Source organism: Notechis scutatus, chromosome 4 (genome assembly GCF_049901735.1).
Source record: "Notechis scutatus isolate UNSWTSFEM ecotype Mainland chromosome 4, rNotScu1.2, whole genome shotgun sequence".
Classification (NCBI taxonomy): domain Eukaryota; kingdom Metazoa; phylum Chordata; class Lepidosauria; order Squamata; family Elapidae; genus Notechis; species Notechis scutatus.
This window is the reverse complement of record NC_142012.1, coordinates 131,666,690-131,691,866: the sequence shown is the minus strand read 5'-3', so window position 1 is coordinate 131,691,866 and position 25,177 is coordinate 131,666,690. Positions and strand designations below refer to the sequence as shown.

Below are 25,177 nucleotides of genomic sequence, written 5' to 3'. Positions count from 1 at the left end.
GGCTTAAATCACAATCACATGATTGTACAGATGTTGCAATGGTTATAAATGCAAGGACCAGTTGTAAATCACTTTTTTCAGTTCCACTGTAACTTTGAATAGTTGCTATTCAATTAAATACTTGTGAATTGAGGACTACCTGTATTCAGGGCATATATTTCAGCCTACATACCCTAATCCTAACTGAAATTCCAAAGTAGAGATGTGAGTTTATAAGTCTTAAGAAACAGTCTCTAGAACCAGATGCATGGCCATTTCATGCTTATATGAGTATCTCTTATTTGCTTTCTATATTGTTGTTTTCTACAGAAAATACTTATTGCAGAATCAAATTCCCTTATCAAAATGTAAATTGGCCTTTAGGGTCAAAACAAACATCGCAGGTGTTTCTATGATAGCCTAAATTTACAATAATATACCAGCTCCTTGGAGAAAAATCTGTTTTTACTTTAGATTAAAAATAATGATCGTAACTACTGTATATACTCAGTATAAGCCTAGTTTTTCAGCCCATTTTTTGTGCTGAAAAAATCCCCTCGGCTTATACTCGAGTCAGATTCCCTCTGAAAAAAAATGGTGTGGAGTCGCGGCCTCCGCGGCAGCGACTCCAACAGCCAGCCGGGAAGGGAAAGGCAAAAAGCGTTTTGCCTTTCCCTTCCCGAGGCGGCGGGACTGGGGCCGCGCCGGCGGTAGTGACTCCTGACTCAGGGGCCTCCGAGGAGGGGAAGAGAGTGACTCCTGCCTCCCGCTGTCATCATCATCTTCTTCTTTTGGGTTAGTGAATCAATTAAACCTTTCATGATAGTGAGATCGTTTCCCAAATTAATTATTTTTATTTTTGAAATTTACCAGTAGCTGCTGCATTTCCCACCCTCGGCTTATACTGAGTCAATAAGTTTTCCCAGTTTTTTTGTGTAAAATTAGGTGCCTCGGCTTATATTCGGGTCGACTTATACTCGAGTATATACGGTATTTCATGCATATTCTCATTTTCAAAATTTATTCTGCATACTTAGCCTTTGTGTGTTGATACTTGATCATGTAGATCAGGGGTGTCAAGATGGCAGGCTGGATGCGTCACATACAAGCCACACCCACCCCAGTGCCTCGAATGGGAAAAATGTCATGAAATATCATGTGATGGCAACGTGACATGCCGAGTTTGACACCCATGATGTAAATTAACACACTCTAACTTTTTCATTATTATTTATAATACCACTAATAAGCTCTATTTATTCATACATAAATATTATTTCTCTATGTGTTGGTATATATTAAATAGAAAAGTCAATTACAGTAAGTTGCACATTAAGATGTACAATTCAAAGTTTCCTGATGTTTTTCACTTTTCTAACATCATCTTGTAAAAAGGGCATTTTTTATCAGAAAATTTAACTTTCAAATAATATGTGAAACAAAAGGACAACAATATACATACACAGGAATTAACTGGCCAAGGTATTAGAAAAACACGTTAACAAGTTAATAAAAATAAGTATTTTACTCATACAGTACTTATTAACAAGCTTAAGGAATTGTAATAATGGTATGGAAATTCTGTCAGAACATGTAATCCACTTTTTTCATTTGAGAAATCTTTCTTTCCCTACATGCATCATGTGATTATTAATTTTAGCTCCTGTCTTGCAGCAAAATTAAACTAGAATAAAGGATAAAATCTCAATCTTGGCTTTATAATTAAATGAGATACTATTGAATATAGAGAGAAGCCTAAATAAAGCTAAAGAGGTGAGAAAGCAGGTGAAATTAGAATGATGCTTCTCAACAGTCTGAAACTATATTTGCACTTACATTTTTAAAGAACTTTCACAAGAAAAGCCTTTTCAGGCTAAGGAGTAGTGAAATTGTATGGCCCTGGGATCTCATCCCTTTCCACCTATATGTGAAAACTCTTGTAACACCAGTCTCCTACTGTATATATAGCTGGGTTTTCTTGCCTAATACAGAATAACACGATATATATCTGTGACAGTTAATTTCACTGAAGAGTGTTCCCTCACCAGTGGTGCGATTCAACTGGTGTAACAACTGGTTCGGTGAGTGTGCACTTTGCATGCATGCCCAGCATTTAGAAAAGACAATTTTTTTAGCTATAATACTCACCTGCTGCAGCCGCGGTGAGTACCTGATGCGTGGCAAACCGCTCTGCCACATGAATCAGCTGTGCCCCAAAATAAGGAAATAAAGCACAGGAGAAGGGCAGGGGCAGGTAGGCGGGGCCAAATGATCACCGGAACTACTGGTTCGCCCAAACGAGTCCAAACCAGTAGAATCCCACCCCTGTCCCTCACCAAAGCATAGAGATATGAGGCTAGCTTTATTGTCTTTCAAGGGATAAACATCTGAGAAAAGCTACAGGTTATGCCTGGTTTGGAATTCATTTAGAAAGCATCATTTCTTCCCTACTATTCTCAAGTCCCAGAATTTTAGTTGTGCCACTCTAGTCTTTACCAGCCATTCTTGGACACACTGAGCTTCTGTAACAGGGAATATATATTTTCAATTGTGGCCTTCTCTAAACAATAAATCAAACTTTAGGATAACCTGCATGTTCTAGTTTCGTTGGTGGTAGTTTTCTGTGTTGTCTAACAAGATAGATAATATAGAAATTAATTATGTGCTGTCCCATCATTCTAGCTGGAGGTGCTAGGAATTGATCCAAGACCATAATACACTTTCCATGCATGCATGAGAAATATATGAACAGAAAGAAACTGATACCTTAATTTCAAGAGATACCATTATGTTTTTTTGCTGTTAAGAAGTTTGAATTTGCTATTAAAGGGAATAATGCATGATGCTAATCAGGGAAAGGTTTTTTGGTCTGATGACTGCTTGAACCTTCCCAGGCTCAAAACTTATCTAATGCCTGTCACTTCCCCCCAGCTATGATCCTGCCCTTTGTTTCTGAATTAAAAGAAAGTAACTTTAGAATGTTCTTCAATAAACTTCTGTATGCTGATTTCTTCTAATGTGCAAATGTTAACAGAGGAATACTTCTTTCCTGAAGAACTCCTAGCAGGAAGCTTTCTGTAGAACAACTTTTTCAAATAGATTGTCCCTGACCCTGAGAGTGCCAAATGACTGGAGGGAATAAATAGTTGCCTCTGTCATTTTAAAAAAAAACACTTTTTTTTAGGCAGCTATAGACTGTAACATTAATATTTGAGAAGATGTGAGAATATAAAGAGATTGGCCTGTAAGTTTTTAAAAACAAGTACTAGAAGTCAGTGTGGAATTGCCAAGAGCCAGTCCTTCCAGACTTATTTTAACTGATTTTTTTCCTCAAACAACTTTTTTACATAATGGACTATAGGGATGCTGCAGACATAATATATCTTGATCTCAGCAAACCAATTGACTTTATGATATTCTGATCAGCAAGCTCATTAAGTATGACTTGTAGGCCATGACAATGAAATGGATACTTGATTAGTTTGACAGTCATGCTTAATGAATACTCGTGAGAAAACCAAGTGGTGTATCCCAAGGTTCATTTTTAGTAGAGATGTAACATTTCTGGAGACGCTGAAGTATTATTTTTCTTTTTTTTCCATTAAAAAAGTATAATTTTATCAGACACTGATTACGTTTACTTTGGATGTACTTTATAATAATTTGCACATTTTCTTGGGACACTAATTATTTTGTGCTCTTTCTAGTGCTTTAAAAATTAATTAAGAGCAAATCCATCAAATTTTGGATTATGAAATTAGGAACTGATAAACCCACAAACAAGAGATGCCGAATTCTTTGGTGAAAATGGTAGTGTCCCATTTTCTAAACCGAAAACTGGATTTTGCTCTTGCTTCTGATAGTTTTATTGTACAGCTTGTCTTTTGTGTACTGGAAATGTAGAGCACTGAATTGCTAGATAAAAGTCTTCCTATGTATCACAAATTTATAGAGAAGATTTGGGGGGTGGGGGTGGATAAACCTAGCAATCTCACTTGTCCTGTTGTATGGATTAATCCAAAGTAATTTATTTCATTGGAGTTTTGTAATCTCTTTATTTTCCTAATTTTCTAATTTTTCAGGGGGGGGAATCCCCTTCCCTCCCATTTTCTGGTTTTTTTCTTTTTAGTGTTCATATCCTAGTCCTTAGCCTTCCACTTTTCAATATTGTGGAATGACTTGGATGATTTGGCGGAATTTGAGTCAATAGAATTATAATTTCCACATAAGGACAAGTTAGCAGTCCCACTTTATTCTATATTGTTCAGACTCCCTTCAAGTATTTTGTGCAGTAGCAAGCACTACATTTTAAAAAAAGATTCAGAGAAACTGGAAGAGGTTCGGCTAAGAGTAGCAATGGTGTTCATAGCACTATTGGAATACAGGACTTAATTTTTATTGTCATTATTTAAAACTGCATATATTTTGCAAGTTTCCAGTTGATGCATGTAGAAGGAAGAGGAAGAATATTTTAGTTCTTTCACAGTAGGATACCAATTTCTGTGTTCATGCAGAACGTTTGTGTTCTTATTTCCTCCATGTGAATATTGCTGGAAAGGATGGTGAATTTTCTGGGGATTAAAATAAATATTCCATGTGAATTCTATACCAATTAAGAACAACCAGTGTGATGGAGTATAAAAGACACTTGAGACAGATTTCTGTTTGTTGAACCATTTCATGTAATTCTGTCTTCAGAGAAATTCTTGGCAGTCTCACTGTATCAATTCCTTGATGAAACACATGCTTTGTGTGTTCCATACAGATGACTGGACTGCTTTTCATTATTATTTTGTTGGACAGTGGAACTGATAACTTTCCCAAGTAAAAGGCATGGTTATAGGATGTAAGCAGTTCCAAGTAAAGCTGCCTTTTGCAATTAACTGAGAGTGATTTTGTCAATGTGATAGTGTTCAGATGGTATTCTAGTTCTTTGTGAATGGCACCCAAGATGCCTATTACCATCCTTGCTTTCTTTGGTCTGGTCTTTGCTTTCTTTGACCAAATATGTTCTATTTGCAACCTTTGTGTTTGTGATTTTTTTCCAGTTCTTCTTTTTGTATTCTGCTATCTCCAGGTAGGGCAACATTCACTATCCACATTTTTTTGTTTTTCTTATTGACAATTGTTAAATCTTGGGTGTTCTGTAGCAGATGTTTGTCTGTTTGAATTCTAAAGTTCCAGAGCACTCTAGCTTCCTCATTTCCAATTACTTTGCCTATTTTGTAGCCACACTACTTCTTGTTCAATGGTATTTCTTCCAGATATTCCAATATATCATTGTTGGTATTTTGTCATGTGTGATGTTCTTGTAGCAGCTAACTGGTTGTTGACTGTTTTTTCAATTTCTTTGCTTAAGCAACATCTGTGGCCTATTACCATCTTCTTGCTTTGTATGCATTTGTTCTTAAGACTTGGTCTTGTGCAACTCTTGTCCCTCTGTCCTTCCCTCAACTTTCCTGCTTTTAGCCATTCTCAGGTTTTGTTGTTATCTGCTTTGCTGTGTTTTTTTAATGTACTGGCCATGTAATACTTTGACTGTATACTATGTACGGATAGCGTTGAGCAGCAGTTCTATTTCAGATGTTGTCTTTCTATTTGTTTCACATTGTCCATGGAAAGCAGGTGGGATAACCTGGCACATGTTTTTGATATTAGCCATGGCCTGACTTGTTCAGTATTGTTGACAAGGAATAATGCAATGAAAAACAGTAATGGTGGTAGTGAGTCTCCTGAAAAGATTACTCTCTTGATATTGAACTCTCCCCATCTGTTATCTTTGACCAGCAACTATGTCTTCCATTGTACCATTGATCTCTGCACAAACTTCTGAAGTTTCTACTAACTCCTGTTACTTCTAGGCATCTGATTATTCAGTCATGTAGCAGGGAATTTTTTTCTTACAACCAATTCAACTTTGTTTACATTGGTTTTCCTTCTATTGCAGCTTTCCAAAATCATATTGTCAAATAGGAGATGATCCTTTATTCCTTGGTTGCTTCGGCAGTTTCCTTTCTATTTAGTTATTAGTAAGCAGTAATTGGCCTTTATTTGCCTGGTGCTGCCTTGTTTGTTGAATTTTTCATTATCAGATAGGTTTGTTAACCAATGTTAACCAATCTTCAATTGCATCTCCTTGCAGTATGTTGTTAAACAACATTGGCAACAAGTGGCTATAGACCAATAAGATGTTTCAACTAAAAACCACGTTGTCCATCTTCATTTGGACTAACCAATTCTTGCCCTTTTCCCCACCATTCCTACTATTATTATAATTTTTTCCATTTCAGCTTCTTCTTTTTTATTTGATCCACTCCCTTTATCCAAGCTGCATTTTTGTCATATTTCTTTGGATTGTTCCATAGTTAAGCTCATAATTTCTTCTGTGTCAGGTGTGGACTGATTCACTGCAGTCTCTCTCCATTGATAGATTAGTAGATTTCTGATTCAACCTGAAATTGGAGATTCAGCATCCAAGCTTCATATCTGCTGATTTTCTTGGCTATAGCTCTTATTTGCTATGTTTTTATTTCCAGTGTTTCCTAGATCTTTGTTTCTATTTCTTGATCAGGTATTATTTGGTCTACATATTCTTCAGCTTCTTTTTCTTTCTTATCTAGCTTGCTTGCATCTGATTGCAGCATACAGATCTTATATTTCAGCCTGACCTGCCATTTTGGTGTTGCACTGTTTGACTTTCTTTTTTCTTGTTTGTTGACTTTTCAGTCAGCTATAACTGCAGCCATGGTGCTCATTAATTGGTTTATTTCTTGCAGTGATCTGGTACTTATATTTACTATTACAATTGGCATGTTTTGATACTTGTGCTAGCTGCTTTTTTCAGGGGAGGAGTTGGAACAATCTTCAATGCTTCAACCTTACATGTTTTTTGCTGTTCCAGATGTTTGGTTTCTTTCAATTGTTCTTCTTTTCTAATATGTTTGGAACATTAACTTTGTTTTACACTCTTAACCTGCCCTTGTTTGTATTTGGAAATTCCACAATATTTTAATATGCTGACTTTTTACTTTCTTGACTCTATGTTCCCACCTATTTTTCATTATTGGTACATGATAATTTTATAGATGTTCCAGTGAATCATTTTGCTGACTGTGTTATGTGTCATTTATAATTGCATTTTGCGAGCACATGATCTACTGTTTCTTCTGATTGGCACAATTGGCACTTTGAATCACTTGATGATTTTTCAATTCTGGTCTTGATTGCATCAGTTCAAATATCTTGCTCCTGAGCAGCCAAAGTCAAACTTTCACTTCCTTTTTTTAATGTTCTAGTTGTAAGCCATTGCCAGGCTTATTTTTATCTACTTTTTCTCCAATTGTTTATAGCAATTGATTATGTAATGCTTTTCTTTGCCAGCATTCTGTTTATGTTTTTATAGCATTATTTTGATATTTACTCTTTGCTTCCTGTACATTTAGTTAGTCCAAGCTTTTAACTTGAATCAATGCTTGTTCTCGCCTGTCTTTTACATAATCAGCCAGTGCACACTTTTCTTCTTTGACAATTCCTTTGACCTGAAGTAAACCTCTGCTTCCATTACTGCTGAGCAGATATAATCTATCATTATCACTATGGGGAAGTATAGTAATGCATAGTGAATAGTCATCAATTTTCTTGTTTTTCAGTCCGAACTGTCCAGTTCAGCTTGTGTACAGTTCATAATTCCAGCAGAGTATTGTATCACAGGTATGGCTCAGGTATTGATGGCTTGGCTGGTGTTTCCACTGTTCCTCTTTGTCTTTAATAATTTCTTCACTCTTTGGATGTATTTACTAATTTCATTTTTAGCTTGTCCATGCTTGATCCTATCCAACTATAAAATGCCCAGGTATCTGTAGGCTTCATCCTGATAGTTTTTGGCCATTCATCATTTCAATTCCATTACTTTTTTTCTCCATCCCCTCAGTCTATTGCTACTGTAGCAGATTTATCTAGGCCAAGGGTGTCAAACTCGATTTCATTGGGTTGTGAATCAGGGTTGTGTTTGACCTTGGAGGGCTGGGGGGAGGGGCATGGCCAGGGGCATGACATGGGACTCATGTTGAGGGTACCTGTGGTGGCCAAGTGCTAAGGCAGGCTTCCCTGAGACCTTCCCGCACTCTCATTACAATCTTCCTTCCTTCTCTTCTCTTCTCTTCTCTTCTCTTCTCTTCTCTTCTCTTCTCCTCTCCTCTCCTCTCTTCTCTTCTCTTCTCTTCTCTTCTCTTCTCTTCTCTTCTCTTCTCTTCTCTTCTTTTTCCTTCCCTCTTCCTTCTTCTTTCTTCTTCCTTCCCTTCTTTCCTTATTTTTCCTTCCTTGCTCTCTTCCCATCATTCCTTCTTTTTCTTTGTCTTTCCTCTTTCCCTTTCTCCTTTCTTGTCCCTTTTTGCATGCTCAAATGCAAAAGAGGAAACATTTCTCCTTTTGTTTTGTTTTTAGTTTCTTTTGATAGCCCTCTGCCGACAAAATAGAGTCCGGAGGGGGCCATCCACCCCATTTTTGGCCTGGACGGCCTCCTGCAGCCCTCTGTTTTTGCTGGCAGAAGGCTGCAGAAGGTCATTGTGGCCAAAAACAGGGTGTGGAGGGGCGCGTGCAGCCCCCTGAGCTCCATTTTTACTAACAGAGGTACCACAGGCCAGTCCTTTGCTGTTTCCAGGCCAGCCCCATGGGCCAGATCTAAGTAGCCAATGGGCCAGATCCAGCCCGTGGGCCTTGAGCTTGACACCCCTGATCTAGGCCAAACTCTACTACTATATTTATGCAAAAATTATTTCAGTGTTTGACCTTATTATTATGTAATCATAATCACTATAATCATCCTTGTAATGGCTACAAAGCAAGGTATGTGCGTCATGTTGGGGGTGGGGAGCAAAAAATAAATAAAAATTGTCACATAAGGTTTTTGTAGCTATATTTAGTTAGGGCAGGAACAGAAATTCAGAAGAGATTTTAATTGCAGCTGGTAAGCCTTGAAATGCTAAGAATGTGCGGTACAGTATGGCCTGATTGTATAGGAGCAAGGCAGACTAACCACAGGCACTAATGCAACTTACCACTTCTCTAGGATGATTACTGAATGACTTAAATCATAGCCCTTGTTATTTTACAAGTTGGTCTTGGTTTTACATTCACGGCTTTTAAAAGACTAATCAGAGTCAGAATGTTCACTTGAGCCAACTCTTTCTAACTTCTTACTGCATGTTTATTAGTATAATTTTTAATGTGTTTTTGTTCCATTAAAAACAGTGTCCAAATATAAATAAAGGATATGGAAGAAACTAAAGTTATAGAAGATAAGTCTTAGGATTGTACTTTTAATTAATTAGCTTTATTGTATAACCAAGTTGTAGAATCTTTGAAAAACACTAAGGAATCTTACCTATTGCCTTTTGAAACCAGTGGGAAAGAATTCCTTAGGTGAAGCTTAAATGGAAATTAAAGCAAATAATTCTCACCATGTTGAGAAGCATCAGAGATTTAAAAGGCATCTCTGAAAGAAGATCAGATAAATTCTTGTTTGCTCATTTCATTAAATACAACTTTAGAAGAGTGTAATTTCAACATCTCTTTCTGCCCGTGGCAACAGCTGATCAAAGTGCAGTTTTTGTTATTTATAAATATCTTATCAAGACAGATATAGAACCTCTTGAAGGCAGAGAGTGAGTGATTTGCAAGGTGAAAAGTAATGCTGAAGGTGAAATGTGAATTTTAACTGCTTTTTAGTAGTAATTAAACAGGATAGCAATTTGTTGTGAAACTAAATGTACAATGTCAGTTGGGAAAGTGTGGGTTGTAGGAAGGACTTGAGCATCATGCCCAGATTTGTGTGTGTGTGTGTGTGTGTGTGTGTGTGTGTGTATTCATAATGAGATAGAACAGACTGAGCTCATACTAAGATTTAGCAGTCTCTATCTCAGTGCTGATTTTATGGAAAAGTTGTCCCACCTTAAATCATTTCATAATTTTATTATTTTTCCCACTGATTATTTCAAAATATTTGTGCACTAGGGTTGTACTGTAGGACATCTACAGGTTGTATTCAAAATTAAACATCATTTTAATGCCATTTAAGTACAGGAGTAAAATATGCATCATAGTTTTGCAGCATCAACACATGTAGTACACAAGTGCTGTGATGAATGAGAATTTGAATGGACCTAAATACCAGTAGCAGAAAGGTCAATGTTAGTGTTTAAGTTAATTTAACTTAATTTAATACACAGGGTTCTCAAGTGCTATGGCCAAAAAAGGGCCTCTTCCTCGTTGTGTCAAATGAGCATCTTCTGGATATAGGGCTGCTAAGTGAATCTCTAATGAGGGTCATGGTTCCACATGAAATAAGAATTTTATCTAATATCCAGGTGCTGCATCTTTTAAGGCATTGCTCTATACCCTAGCCTGGTAGAAAATTGTTAACCAGTACAGTTTATGCAAAATTAGAATTATTTGCTTGCATATAAAACAATCCTAGCATTTTGTCCTTTGCATACATACATAAAACAGCTCCATGTAAAGCAGGGGTCCCCAACCCCCAGTCCATGGCACACCAGCAACTGGTCCATGCAAACAAATGAAGCCCCATCCATGGGATGCAGGCAGCCAGCAAAACCACACCCCCTCAAGTCTGCAGACCCCCTCAAGTTCTCCATGGAACCAGTCCCTGGTGCCCAAAAAGTTGGGAGCCACTGATTTAAAGTTTATTAACATTTTAAAAAACTATGTTATCAAACTATTAAGAGTCCGGGAAAGTCTGCAACTGGTGTAATAAAAGATTCACTTTTCATCACTGCAACATTCATATTTCTGTGAGCAAGCTATGCAGCTGCTTTTTCAAAGAGAGTACAATCTCATTCAGAATAGAAACTGCTTATTGTCTAGTTCTTCATAGCTGCATACAACCAAAATGGAAGATTCTCAGAATCGTCTTTAACCAAATTTATTGAAAGAGATAAAAAAAATCTTGGTAAAGGGATATGTTTTTTCAGTACCCATTTTATCCCTGTGTTCAATATGAGAAGTTGTTCTTGAACCTCTTCTTGATGGCTCATTGAGAAGTGGCTTATATTTGCTGATAACGAAGGTATAGATGTTCTGGGCTTCTAAGCTTCTGCAAATGACTATCCTCTTTCTCAGGTTCTGAGAAACTTTTTCCACTTATGTTATGTGCCTAAAAACACCTATTCACAATATCTCCTTTATTCCAGGATGCAAACTTAGTTTATGGAGCCTATTCCAGCAGCACTGATCTGGAATATGCACTGTGTCTCCTGATTCAGAAGCAATGCAAAAATAGAATAGATAGATAGAATTCTTTAGTGGCCAAGTGTGATTGGACACACAAGGAATTTGTCTTTGGTGCACATGTCCTCAGTATACATAAAGGAAAAAATACATTCATCAAGAATCATAAGATACAACACTTAGTGATAGTCATAGGTTACTAATAAGCTAATAATAAGTTACTGATAATCTAATTATACTAGGAAACAAATAAAACAATATAAATTGTAAAGATACAAGCAACACAGTTATAGTCATAAATGGGAAGAGATGGGTACTAGGAAGGATGAGAGAAATGAGGCCTGGAAGATCCACTCTCATGAGGTTTGACTCTCATCATTCTCACAGCAGCGGTTCGCATTCAGCCAAAGTGCGCAGGCCAGCGAGCGGCAGAGGGAAGGGGTGACAGGCAATGGGTGATACGGGGGCATAGCATTGTGCTCCCTGGTCACCTATCCCCCACCTCTGCCCCTAGCAGGCAAGGCCCAGCAGCTATGGAGAATCCAGGTGGGACTCAAGTGGTGATGGGTCAGCCCTGGCTCGCCTTTATCTCAGCCACCAGCAAGCCAGGCAAGTGGAGGGGAACCTTGCTAAGTCACAGGTGCCACATGGAGCCGTGACACTGGTGGGTAAGCAAGCCAGGCAAGGGGGTGGGGAGAAGCTTGCTAGGACGCGAACGTTGAGGGCGGTGGTAGCATGGCAGTGCGGCCTATGCCAACCCAGGAGTCGGGACTCAACTGGGGCTTGTGACAGTGGCGGCAAAGGTGAGGGCGGTGGCGGTGGCACGGTGGTGGCGGCCTAGGCTGGCCCAGGAATCAGTACTCAACTGGAGCTGGTGGCAGCAGTGGCATGTAGGTGACTGGGGCTTGCAGAGCCTCACTCATCTAGGAAGATCAGATGTGGAAGGCAGGCAGCTATGGCTTTCTGGCTGGCTGCTGCTGCTGCTGCTGCTGCTGCTGCTGCTGCTGCTGCTGCTGCTGCTGCTGGAAGTGATGGCGGCGGGTGGGGAAATGTGGGAAGCAAGCGCACATGCGCTATAAAGAGTGACTGGGTGGGCAGGGGAAGAATGCCTTCAGCAATTGTTGCACATGCACGCGATGTCACGCAAGAGCAATAATGACTGACTGGGCAGGGAATGGAGGAGCAGGTGGAGAGGGGCAGGGCCAGCCAGCGGCCTGTTTTACCGGTTCTCTGAACTACCGGGAATGGAACAACCAGTTCTACAAAACCGGTGTGAACCGGTAGAATCCTACCTCTGCTCCAAGCCCCAGCCCTGGTACGTAAGTACCAAGATTGATTGCTTAACAGTATCAAAAGCTTCTAACAGGGATATATATACTCCTGCTTTTGTTTCAATAGAAACCTATTATTTGGACATTCAATTTGCATTGGCCCCAACAGCAGATCTGTTCACAGGGAATTATGAATTTAGAAAATCAGTTCTAAGTGTGTCTGGAACTGAAGCTCGCTTTTAAAATTCTTTCCCCCTAAAACAGTATTTAATTATTCAATACTTTTGAGATCATAGTAGGGTTTTTTCCCTCCCCAAAGGGACCACACAACTGCTACTTCTAAGGGCAACCAACCCCCCCCTTTTACATTTACACTGTAAATAATAATAAATTATTACAACTCTTGCTTTATTTTTACAGCATTCTCAGATTTTAGCAACTTTTTGTTTTGCTGTTTATGTATCCTGTTACTTCTTTCTTTTGAAGCTACTGGGCTTGCTATTTGTTTATTTCTATGTATACACAAGGTATTTAAGCAAAGTTATTAAAACACTTTTCATACTAATTTTCAAACTGATTTATGCTGTGATAAAATTATTACTATTTGTGATGTTCAGTCAAGGAAAAGTCACAACAAATTCATATTATTGCATCCCAACTTGTAGATATTTTAGCAGACAGAACATTCATGCCTTTAAAACCTAACTTTCCAAAGCTGCTTCAGCTGTGGGCAGTTCTACAAATAACAGACATCTGGATCCTTCATGTACTCATTATGGCTTGGCAGGATGAAGTAGAGGTAAGTCAGCTTTTTAGAATAGACTGAAAAGAAGATAGAAAAAATAAACTTTCTGGCCTATATAAAGCTATATATAAGAAATACTTATGACAGAAAATAGATTTTCAGGCCACCTGGGTTACATAGCACACCAGGAAATTACATTTTCTCTTATCATAAAAAGGAAAGAACCTGAAGCAACTGAAAGCTGCAAAATGGACCTGGTTCCTATGATAATTTCTTGATGTTTCATGCTTATTAGCTGAAATGTAGGGCAGAATATCGGAATGACTAAATTCTGCTAACAACCATTCCAAAAGGAATACAACTTGTTCCATCATTCCTGCCCAAAAACCAATTAATGGGAACCGTTTCTCTCTTAACTGATTCCAGTGGGCCATCTTTTCAGAATTCGTGCTCACACTGGACTTTTTTCCTCTTATCTATAACAGAATAACAGAGTTGGAAAAGACCTTGGAGATCTTCTAATCCAACCGCCTGCTCAGGAAACCTGCTGTCCCACTGCTCAAGAAACCCTATACTATTTCAGACAAATGGTTATCCAATGTCTTCTTAAAAACTTCCAGTGTTGGAGCATTCACAAATTCTGGGAGAAAGTTGTTCCACTGATTAGTTATTCTATCAGGAAATTTCTCCTGAGTTCTGGGTTCCCTCTGTCCTTTATTAGTTTCCATCCATTGCTTATTGTCCTGCCTTCAAGTACTTATCTCTTAATTCACCCTCCCCCCACTTTTTTTTCATTTTATACCTTGTCTTTCATACTTTTGTGGAAAAATTCTACCAATTTAGAAATTAGTTTGGATTTTTTTCATCTGAACCCCAGGATAGAAATAATATAAATAAAATCTAAATTCAATTTTCACCTTGGGAGTTTTTAATATGTGGCATGAAAAATTGCTACACATTCTGGCTTTTCAGTCTTAATGATAATTAAGCAACATAAAAAGCTTTGTTCGATTTGTGAATGGAAATCTCCAAAATTGTAAAAACATCCTTGGAACACCTATGTGCCTGCCGCTGCCTATTCCCATAATAATCAAATAAATGTCTATAATCATTCCATGGTCAATGTCCAACTTTCTTCCCCCAACCCCAAAATCTTTAACCTTAGACTGTCTACTATTGACCTCACCCCTTTCCTAAGAGGTCTGTAGGGGGCGTGCATAAGCACACAAACGTGCCTATCGTCCCTGTCCTATTGTTTCTTTCTTTTTTCTTATTCATATCCATTTCATGTATTTATAACCATGTTTATACTTATACCTGTTATCTAATAATTATTTGACAAAATAAATAAATAAATAAACAAACTTGTGTGCTTGCAGAAAGTTATTCTTTGCATTATCCTTCGATAATTTATAGATATTATGATTAGAGTTATAATATATCAAAAAATTTAAAAGTTATCCTATATGGTAGCCATTACTAAATGTTATAATAGTAAATTGTGAAAAAGAAATGCTTTCTGATATGCATTCTGAATTTTTTATCCATTCTGAATTTCTTATCTGAAATATTTCACAAAGTTCTGAAAACCTCTATATCTACTTCTACCACATAAATACATTAATTTACAGGTCTATGCCCATGTCCCTTTATTGTCCTCTTTTATTGAAAAATAAATGCTATAAACTTTTCTTATTTCATTGTCTTAATCTTTTATTTCTCTCTCTTTCCCTTCTTTTGTTATATCATTTAATTTTTCCATAGCCCAGTACTGCTTATATTTATACTTCTCTTGGTTGCAAACATTCTTTATGAATGCCATTTCTAAAGGGCTTCCCTCAAAAACATTGCTTGGGAAGAAGTCACATCACTGTTTGGCTTAATACAAAGCATTGATTGATTGATTGACTTTGTATAGCTACCTATTTTGCATATGTGACTCTAGGCAGCTCAAGAAGCTAAAAACCCAAAACTCAAACACAATCAAACAATAACACAAAAATCCATTTTAATATATTAAAAATTAAAGCCTTTAAAACCCTAAAAATTTAATCTTCAGGAAAGTGGCATGCATCTTCAGATACTTATTTCGTTTGTTCCTTGTTTGCTTGTTTATTCAATTTCTGAGATGCTTACCTAATACTCCATACACTGTGGGAATGGCAACACTTTGAGGTGATCATCTCTGCCAGTTTTGAAAACTAACATATACTTTATTTGGCTGCTTAGTTCCAATAATTATTACTCTGTGATACAATAATAAAATGCCTATTTTCTGGAAGACAAACTGGTAAAGTTGCTCTTTGCCAGCTTTCTAGCCATATTTTCCAGTAATTGGTGGAATAAAATAATCTATCAGTTTTATTTCTGTTCTTTTATATTCTTGATCTGTTTGGAGAACAGAAGCACTCTTAGAAATAAAATGTTAAAGGTTATTTTCTTTGCAGCATGTCAGATTTCCAGGTAATTAACTATATTTAATTAAGAAATGCATTTTAAAAAATGGGTGCATCACCAATAAAATTAAAACAATGTTAACTTGCATCAGAATGATCTTGCTAAGTTACATGGAAGGCTAATTTTAATTTTGTAACTGAACTATAACATTTTCTTAAAAACAATATACTTAAATGAAAACCTTGAGTAACTATAACTACATGGAATTATGAATGGAGACACTATAATTACTCCCCACATGATTTTACCAAAATTTGATCATGCTACCACTTGTGCATTTTTTTCCCTTGTTTGATGGTGTTTTATTTTGTGGTCTGCTTCTCATTATTCATTTGAATTTTGGCACACATATTTCAATAAGTATTTCTCTGTCAGAACTAGCACAGATTACCATAATTAACCACAAAATGATTGTGCAAGCTCTGTGTCGAAGCTATATATAGGATCCCATAGAATACCAGCACTAATTTTACAAAATGACCAAGGAAGGCTGGCAAAATTTTCAAGTCATGTATCAATTCCTTTCCATGCAGACCAGCTAAATATTCCAGTATTTTGAGGCTAGACTGACTTTCATTAAGTTTTGAAATGGTTGCTTCCTAAAATAATTTTTTCAGCAAGAGATACATTTCTGTATTTGAAATATTATGCATGATTCCCTAATTTAATGGAAGACTATAGAGATTTTGTCCTATGCCAATTTAATAGTTGTATATTTTAATCATTTGATAATTGTTTGTATTTATGAGTTCTGTAAGAGAACATTTCTATACATTCTGATGGATATACAGCTATGTGGAATAGGTTATAAAACTTTCAAGAAATGAATAATAACACAACATAGAAGTTTTTCTATTTTTATTATTCTGCTACCAAAATATTTTGTACTAGATACATACTATCATGTTTCCAGGTAATTCCCACTGATTGTACTGAATGAGTTCCAAGATATGCAACCTTCATTTCAGGGATGGTTGATCTTCATTATCCACTGTTTCACGTATCTGTGATTCATTAATTAAGATAGAATTAAGAAGAGTGAAATATGTGGAGAAGTTAATATAGAAGACTTAGAATGGTAAATAAAATAAGTAATGATATATAAGATGAGCTGAATATAATTGAAGTCCATGAAAAGAGAGATACCTGGGTCCAAGTTACTTTCCAAAAAGATTTTTTATGTTTTGTGTGTTGTGTGATTATGTTGTTGTTTTTGGGGGAAATTAATAAAACCTTGTAGAAATATAGAATGAGAATAATGGTAACTAAGTCAGAAAGAAGTAGATGAAATAATAATAATAAAATTGAATAAGAGTAAAGAGAAATAAAGGGAAATTGGATAAGAGGTTTTTGGTATGTTTATATGGAAATGGTTTAAAACAGAATTATAACTTATCTGACTTGTTAAATTTATAATGGAAAAAGGTTTAAACATGTAATGGATAATGATGATTGTGTGTTTTGAAAATCAATAAAACTTGTTTATAATAAAGAAGTAGAGACAAGATCTTGGGGGAGGGTGTTTGTGTGTTTGTGTGTGTGTGTGTGTGTGTATAAAGTTTTGTATGCATGATTTCTGCTTGTTTTGTTTATAAATAAACAAAATGGTAATCAGATTTTAATAGTTTTTGCAATTGAGAAGCCTTTTCACCAAGATGTGAAAGAGCCCTGAAGACTAGACAAGCCAGTGGATGCCACATAGTGCAAATAAGTGATTCCCTCCATCACTAACTAAGTTGCGCAAAAAACCCTTGCAAATAAGCTTTCCCTGTGAGATCCACAATGTCTGAGCAAGAGGAAAGAGTAGCAAATATTGTGGAGATGTTTACTAACAAAAGAGAAGTGCTCATGAGAGGAAGAATATGACTATAGGCATCAAAACTTCACCCAACATTATAGACTAGATGACCTTGCTAATGGTTTTGTCATCTGCAATCTTATAATGAAACACAACCATTGTAAATTATGAAGATCATTTGTGCTTCTTACTTGACGAGCATTGGAGGTTAATCTGTGCTTATACAAAATAGCTTCATGATTTAATTCCAAGAAAATACATTCAGGGTCTCTGCACTTTAAGTCAAGGATGAGAAAAGTTGCACAAAATCCAAATAATGGTACTATTGTGACAGACCTAATAAGTTTCCTCAAACAAATGGGCTACACTCAGAAGATGAGTCTTACTTGGCTAAAAATTGGGTCAGCTTAGCAATAGTTGCTAAATTGCTATGCTACCCATTTCTTGTTTAAGAAATGTCTTATGACAAGGTATATTGATATTAGGTCGGTAAGATGTTTCAAAAGACAACTTGGTGAAGCAGGTTACCATGAACAATATATTCCTCTGTGAACATTGAGACAGACTTGTCCTCTGAAAAGTTCAACATGCTTGCTCTGACAACTACCCAAATTGTCTTTGTATGTGTGTGTGCACACAAACCTACATAACTGTGAGTGAAACAGAGGACCTGTGTCCTTTTATTGAAATGGATTCATTCCTTGTTAACTGTTCCCTTGTCCTTTCCCTCTGGATCAAATCTGTGCAGAATCCAAGAGAAATGAAGATTTCTGCTCAGTCTTCAGTGCTGTTACCATTTGGTTTCCTAAAGAAAGAAAGCAAACAAATAGTGACTAAGGATGCAGCAGCAGGAAAAATGTATAAAGAGGCACAGAAGTTCTTTGGAGGTCTGTGGCTTTGAAAGGTGCCTAGGAACGTCTAACCTATGACAACATGATTATTGATTCAGAAGATGACAACTATATTAAGAACTTATTATATGCTTGGTGTTGCTGCTCCCACAGTTTTAAAAAGAACAGCTGTATCTGCACGTCAAATGAAGTAGTCAATTTTTAATAGCATAAAAAAGCTTATATAATCATAACTTCTTTAAGATGTGGTAAAAGAATTTGCTGCATTTGCATGACTATCTGTTTGGAAATTATTGCCTGAATTTCACACAGCAGGGATTCCTCTCTTTTTTTTTTGCTTCATTTACACAACCCTTTTGGAGGTATTCACAATGCCTCTGCAAATCAGTGTGATATCACAGATAAGAATTTGCTTCTGGTAGTAGTAAGGTCATGGCCAGCAGCGAGAATATACTTTAGATGCCGAGCATACCTAGCCAAGCTTGAAAATATTTGATTTGCACAATCCAGTTTGCCAAATGGCTTTGATCTGCTAAAGAAAAGATTCCTTAGTTTATCTATATTTATATATTCAGAACCATTTTTGTACCTGCATTTTCAAAGTGGGTATTTGCTAATATTTAGCAATATTTATATGGGCTTAATTTTTTTTTTTACATGTGTTGTGACAATGGAAAACAATGGATATTTAATTTATGTATGTGTGTACACATGCTGGATACAGCATGTTGTAAAATACTTTTCTTCCCATGTATATCAGACAATCCCTGGTGTACATTATCCATACCTTGATGACTGTTCAACTAAAGATTAAGCCAACACTGAACATACTTGTCTTCTTTTTGTCAACATTTTCAAGAGATATAATGGGAGTTAAGTGCACCCAAGAGGATGATCTGTGAGCCCTGCACAAGTTAGAAATGAGTTGGATAACTCCAGGTGGACTTAGTGGGCAAAACAAAACATTTGATGTGCGGCTTTGATCTATTATATTAGGCTTTATTCCTTTTCAAACCCCAGTTTCTAATACACAGATTTTAAGAGCAAGCATGGCTTTGGTAGCTGGATTTTGTCCAATTGTACAAAGCTAATGTAACTCATTTATTGATCAAAGCTGTCTTTTTATGGTTTATGTTATAGACAGCAAATCATTTCCTCCGTATTAAGTTTAAGAGGTGGTTATTTTTTTAATCTTTTGTTGCTTTTGGATTCCTTTTAGCATGCTCGGTGAGTTTGATGCTAGAGATAGGCTGCCTCTTATTTCCTGAAGCAGCCTCTATTTGCTCAGTCAGAAGCAATACCCACAGGGGACAATCAAGCACCTTTTTAGTTTATATCCCATGAAATCAGAAGCTAGTTTCTCAGAACACATGGCTTCTCTGGTTTCTGGCTTCTCCTTTTTTCTTAATCCCATAGAATTCTGATTCCCAGTCGCTACTGCAAGACCCACCTTTATTGTGTTTATTTGTAGATGCAACCATTCTAAACTTAAACATACTCATGCTGCTCTAATTTCTCTTAGGTAATTTCTCTCTGCCAAAGGAAACCCTAGTTAACATTACTACCTCTAAATCAGGGGTATCAAACTCATGTCATGGCGGCGTCATGTGATTTATCGGGACTTTTTCTCTCTCCGCTAAACTAGGCGTGGGTGTGGCCAGCACATGAAGCATCCAGCACAGGCCGAGAATTTGACAGCTCTGCTCTAAATGGAGCAATTCAGTGGCAAAATTAGTATCAACTATTTTTTTTTTGCTAGTGTATGCTTGTTGAGTATTAGTTGGCTCAGTAATAATTTGTGAATAAAATGCAGCTCTGACAATCAGCATCAGTAATTCATGTCATTATAACAAGGGCTTAGAGTTTTGCAAAAATAAGTGAGGTTTGTTTATAGCTATTTCTGAAATAAACCCCTCTGGCATTCCTTATGTCAAATTGTCTTATTTGGGAGAGGAAAATATGGCCCACTTGCCAGTGAATTTTTCATCTGCTTTCTGTCTGACTTCCTGCCCTAAATGCAAGCCGAATGAGCAAAATGTTATACATGCAGAGGAAATCTGTGATTAGGAGAACTATTTCCCCTCCTATACCTGTGATTCTTTCTTGTTAATCCTTTCATTATATTGCTCTCAGAAATTTTCATTCCAATCAGCATAGTCTTTTTGCTTAGTCAGCTGTGGCCTTGGAGATGGAAATAGTTGCCCTGCCCCTCGGATCATTGACTGTTAATCATTGTGAGATCCTGGCTGTGATCCCAGGGCAAAAGCTGCTACCAGTCTGGTAGATTGTGTGCTGAAAAAGCACACACTACCAGCAGCAGCATCACCAACTGTTATCCAGTTTTTCCACATTAGAGTACCACTACATCTAAGTCAGAAATAAAAAAAAATAAAGTCAAATTATCAAAACCAACAGTGCAGTGAACATTGCAAAGTGATTGCAAAGACATTGCATGTGACATTTTGGCTTATTTTCAGATTACAATGCTTTAATGCCCAATGCCATATTTGTACTCTCCTAAATGATTTGGAAGAAATATTTAATATTATAAATGAATTGTCCTATTATGTAGGCTGTTTTAAAGATAAATCTGCTGCCTAGCTACTTAGCCAATAACTGTGACTAGCTTTGATTGGACGTTAGCTATTTCTATTTATTTGTTTGTTTAATTTGTATCCCACCTTTTATTATTTTTATGAATAACTTAAGGCAGCAAACATCTCCAACACACCTTTCTACACATATTTCCCCCACCACAATAAACTTGTGAGGTGAGTTGGGCTGAAAGAGACTGATGGGGTCAAGGTCACCCAACTGGTTTTTGTGGCTAAGATGGGAATAGAACTCAGAGTCTTCTGCTATCTAGTTTGGTGCCTTAAACCAGCCCCCCCAATCTCTGGGATGCGGCCCACTAGTGGTGTTTGCAACCAAACTGCGTAAATGGCAGGCAAGTATGCATGTGTATAGATGCATATCCAAGTTCGTGAGCAGTGCACACATGCTCCATATGCCCAAGCAGTGGGCACACATTCTATAGGGCAATAGAATAGACCAGTGGTGACTAGAATGCAGTATTGCAGGCTAACTCTGCCCACAGTCTGGAGCTCAATCCTGACAGGGCTCAAGGTTGATTTAGCCTTCCATCCTTCTAAAGTCGGTAAAATGAGGACTCAGATTGTTGGGGGCAATTTGCTGATTTTTTTAAACTGCTCAGAGAGTGCTATAAAGCACTATGGAGCAGTATATAAGTCTTAAATATATAAGTCTAACTGCTATTGCTGTTTATTATATCATTTTTTCCTTATCTGGGTTGGGAGGGGTCTGACACCACCCTAAAATATATGTTTTTGGTATGAATGATGTAAGATTTGAGGGGAGCATTTAGTTGAAATAAGTGGGTAGGGGAAGCTATAAGATTCTTATATTTTTGTGCAATATGATCCAGCTGCAAAATCGGAGATCTTCAAAGATGATACGGTGCCAAAGTGAAGGGATAGGTTTCTCAACTGGGCAATTTACAGATGAAACAAACTTATTTAAGTCCATCTAGCCGTTGTTATATTTTAGACACCCTTTCATTTTTCCAGTGTTTAATAACTGATGCATATGTTTATCTTTTTAATAGCCCCGGTTGTTTTACTTACCATCTTTATTTTTGGTTGCTGCATTTTAGATTTAGAATTCCCATGAAAATAATTGAATAGCAGTGTCTAAAATAATTGAACAAATATTTGGAAGGCATGCCCACAAAGTCAATACATGAGATGCTCGGTTTGGTATACCCTGGAATAACCCTATGTTTGGAAACTATAAAATTACTTTAGTTGAAAATAAAGTTAGTTGTAAGTGAAATCCTGCAACCAGCTAGTTAATACTTAAAAACAAAACATTCCTCTGTTTTTCTTTCTTCCAAAAATAAGGGTCAGATGAGGCAAAAGACATCTGAATTGGAAACACACACCTCTGCCACTTCCATCTGTTGACAGTGAGACTTCAAGGTTCTTGTCTCTTTTTCAAGATCAGTTTTGCAATTATGTTTGGAAATGCCTGTATATTCCACTCTTACATTTTTTGGGAATTATCTTCACCTATTACCTTAAGGAACACTGTTGCATTTTTGATAGTATATTTAAAATGGGCAAACTGTATTTTAATTAGCATTTTTACTTCATTTATTTCTCAGTCTAAACTTATTCCCCATTTTATTATCATTATCAGTCATTAAAATAATATCTACCCAATGTTTCTTGTGAGGCAGAGCATTCTACTGGTTTGGACTGGTTCAGCCAAACTGGTAGTAAAAAAAGCCAACGATCAGCTGAGAGGAGGAAAAAAATCCTCCCACAATCAGCCCAGAGGAAAAACAAAGAGAAAAGTGCAGGATCGGCCCTCCCACCTGCCCCTGTGCTTTTCTTTATCTTCTCAGCTGATTGGCGCTGAAGGTCTCAGCTGGTATGGAGAAAGCTGCGTTTCGGTGTTAGGCAAAGCATGCCCACTAAGCCATGCCCACCAAGCCATGCCCACTGGATTGGTGGTAAAACAATTTGAATCCCACCACTGGTGTCAACATGATTGGCTGGGGAATTCTGGGAGCTGAAATTCACTGGTCAAAGTTCCTTAGTTTGAGAAACGCTTATCTAACCTATCTGAAATATCACTGGCAATATTTTCCAGTTGTACAGTTTACATAGTGAATTACAGGCCAAAGCAGGTTTATCATGTCTCCAAGAATGCAAGCCCTCAGGCTCCTGGTGCTGAAAGGAAGAGGCTAGGAGGAACGTGTGTGGATTCTGATGGCCTCAATCCCATTTGAAATGCTGCTTAGGAACCACACAAGCCAAAACAAAACATACCTTTCAGTTTATGCTGTGACAGTTTTCCTCTAAAAGCATTGGCAGGATTGTGCAATGGCTCTAAAATCACATCATCTGTATTGACTTCTTTGAAATGAAGTTATCTTAGGGCAGAGCTGGAAAAGATACCATTTTCAAGGCCTGATTTCATTTAAGTGCATTCTGTCAGCAAGGGTATAGGAGGAGTATGAGATGTATTTGCTCCTCATTTCTAATTTCTTATTTTCTATTGCATATAATCTCTTCCATGTACATGCACTCAAGAGTAGATGCTCTTTGAATGGTAACCACCATATAAATTATCCACATCAAACATTAACAATTGTTTCACATGTTGTCATTTCCAAAGCAGCACTGTATTTCATCTCTTACTTTCCCTGTTTACTCTTCCTATTCTCTGTTCTCCCAAATTCCATAAACAACTGTGTATATAAACATCAGGATTATAAATCTTATTCAGTAAAAGAATTTCTGGCCTGGAGAGCCAGAGGATTTTACTTATTTTGATGGATAAGATTTTGTTTATTAAAATTAAGCAACTTGTTTCTGTCTTTTCCATCTCTCAAAGCAATCCTGCTTATTGTCACTGTCTCCTTCCCCCTCCACCCACTTCCATTCAATTGCATTTATTTATTAAAACTCTCCCACAGGAACTTACTCCAGTCATCTAATGAAACAGATGTCATCCATGACAGTTTAAATAATAATAAAATTGATTTAACCTTTAAAGTGTCACAAAGCCCTCTGATTACCCATTTTTATTTCACATGATTTGCCTACTTATCCTTTTTTCTCTTCTTCCCATCCAACAGGAGAACATTTGAGAATTTGCCCACAAGGTTATACTTGCTGTACTAGTGAGATGGAGGAGAACTTTGCCAACAAGAGCAGGAGTGAATTTGAAGGCATGTTGAAGGAGGCAACACGATCAGTACAAATAATCTTCACAGCCCAGTACAAGAACTTTGATGGTAAGGAATAAAGAATGTATATAGTTTGGAAACCTTCGCATGAGATTTTTGTATCCATTTATTTTATACACTTTATTATAGTCGATTTAGAATGTAAATAGAAATTAATTGCCCAGGTCAGATGAACGAGTAGTAGTAGGTAAGCAAACAAAAAACAATTTTGGCCTAAAATTCCCCAACAAGGAATAAAATACAACAAAGCAGAGATGGATACTTTCTGTAATCTGATGACAAATAGAAGTTGGAGTTGTTTTTCAGGCTAAACTTTAAGTACGAAAGTCAAATATACATTGAAAGTTTTCTGACTGGTTACAGGAAATGATATACATACAAATATGTGCATCTCCATTTGCCACAGCCAAATTCAGAATTGGTTTAAACAGGATAGTAAATTTAAAATGTACTTGCAAAGGCTTATATATCTATCAAAACATGGAGAGTTAGAAAATATATATTTCATTGAAAAAATATTTCTTCCTGTGAATCAGTACTGACTTAATATCTTGACTTATTAACTGAATTTGGCCTTTTTTCATAATGTAAGACATTCATACAAATCTGGTTTCTTGTCCTGGATGAAAGTGGAAGAGTGTTCTTACCCAACAGATTGTGCTTGTAAAATATATTTTATATGATAATTAAATTTTCAAAAGCTGAACTATTGATTTTATCATTGATTACAATTGTATTTTTTCTTATCTCTGTTTTTTCCTGTAGTTTAGAAAGTATTCTTTTTATTTCTTTCATTTATATTTCTTAAAATCTTATCTCAAACTTGTATACATTCGGAAGAACAAAATACTATTTTATCAAATGGTAAAACATCGTTCTGTCAGAGCTGTACATTCAAATAGGACCCCTAGGCCCATGAAGACATTTTCTAATCCCATCATGTTTTGTTTCTGTTTGCTTAACCACTGCTGCAGCTATAATTTGGCTTGTGATTCAAGTAAGTCAAATAATGTAATAGTACTTCATAAACAGATTTTTAGTGGCTAAGTTGGCAGA

The 25,177-nt window shown here is 36.8% G+C and overlaps 1 protein-coding gene across 1 annotated transcript in view; it reads left to right on the top strand.

Moving 5' to 3' along the window:
- The window catches only part of GPC1 (glypican 1), a 194,092-nt gene that overhangs the window by 84,922 nt on the left and 83,993 nt on the right, over positions 1-25,177 (top strand). Inside the window, exon 2 of the mRNA XM_026694963.2 lies at positions 24,011-24,169. Within this exon, the coding sequence (XP_026550748.1) occupies positions 24,011-24,169 (159 nt within the window). The remainder of the gene's footprint in view (positions 1-24,010; positions 24,170-25,177) is intronic.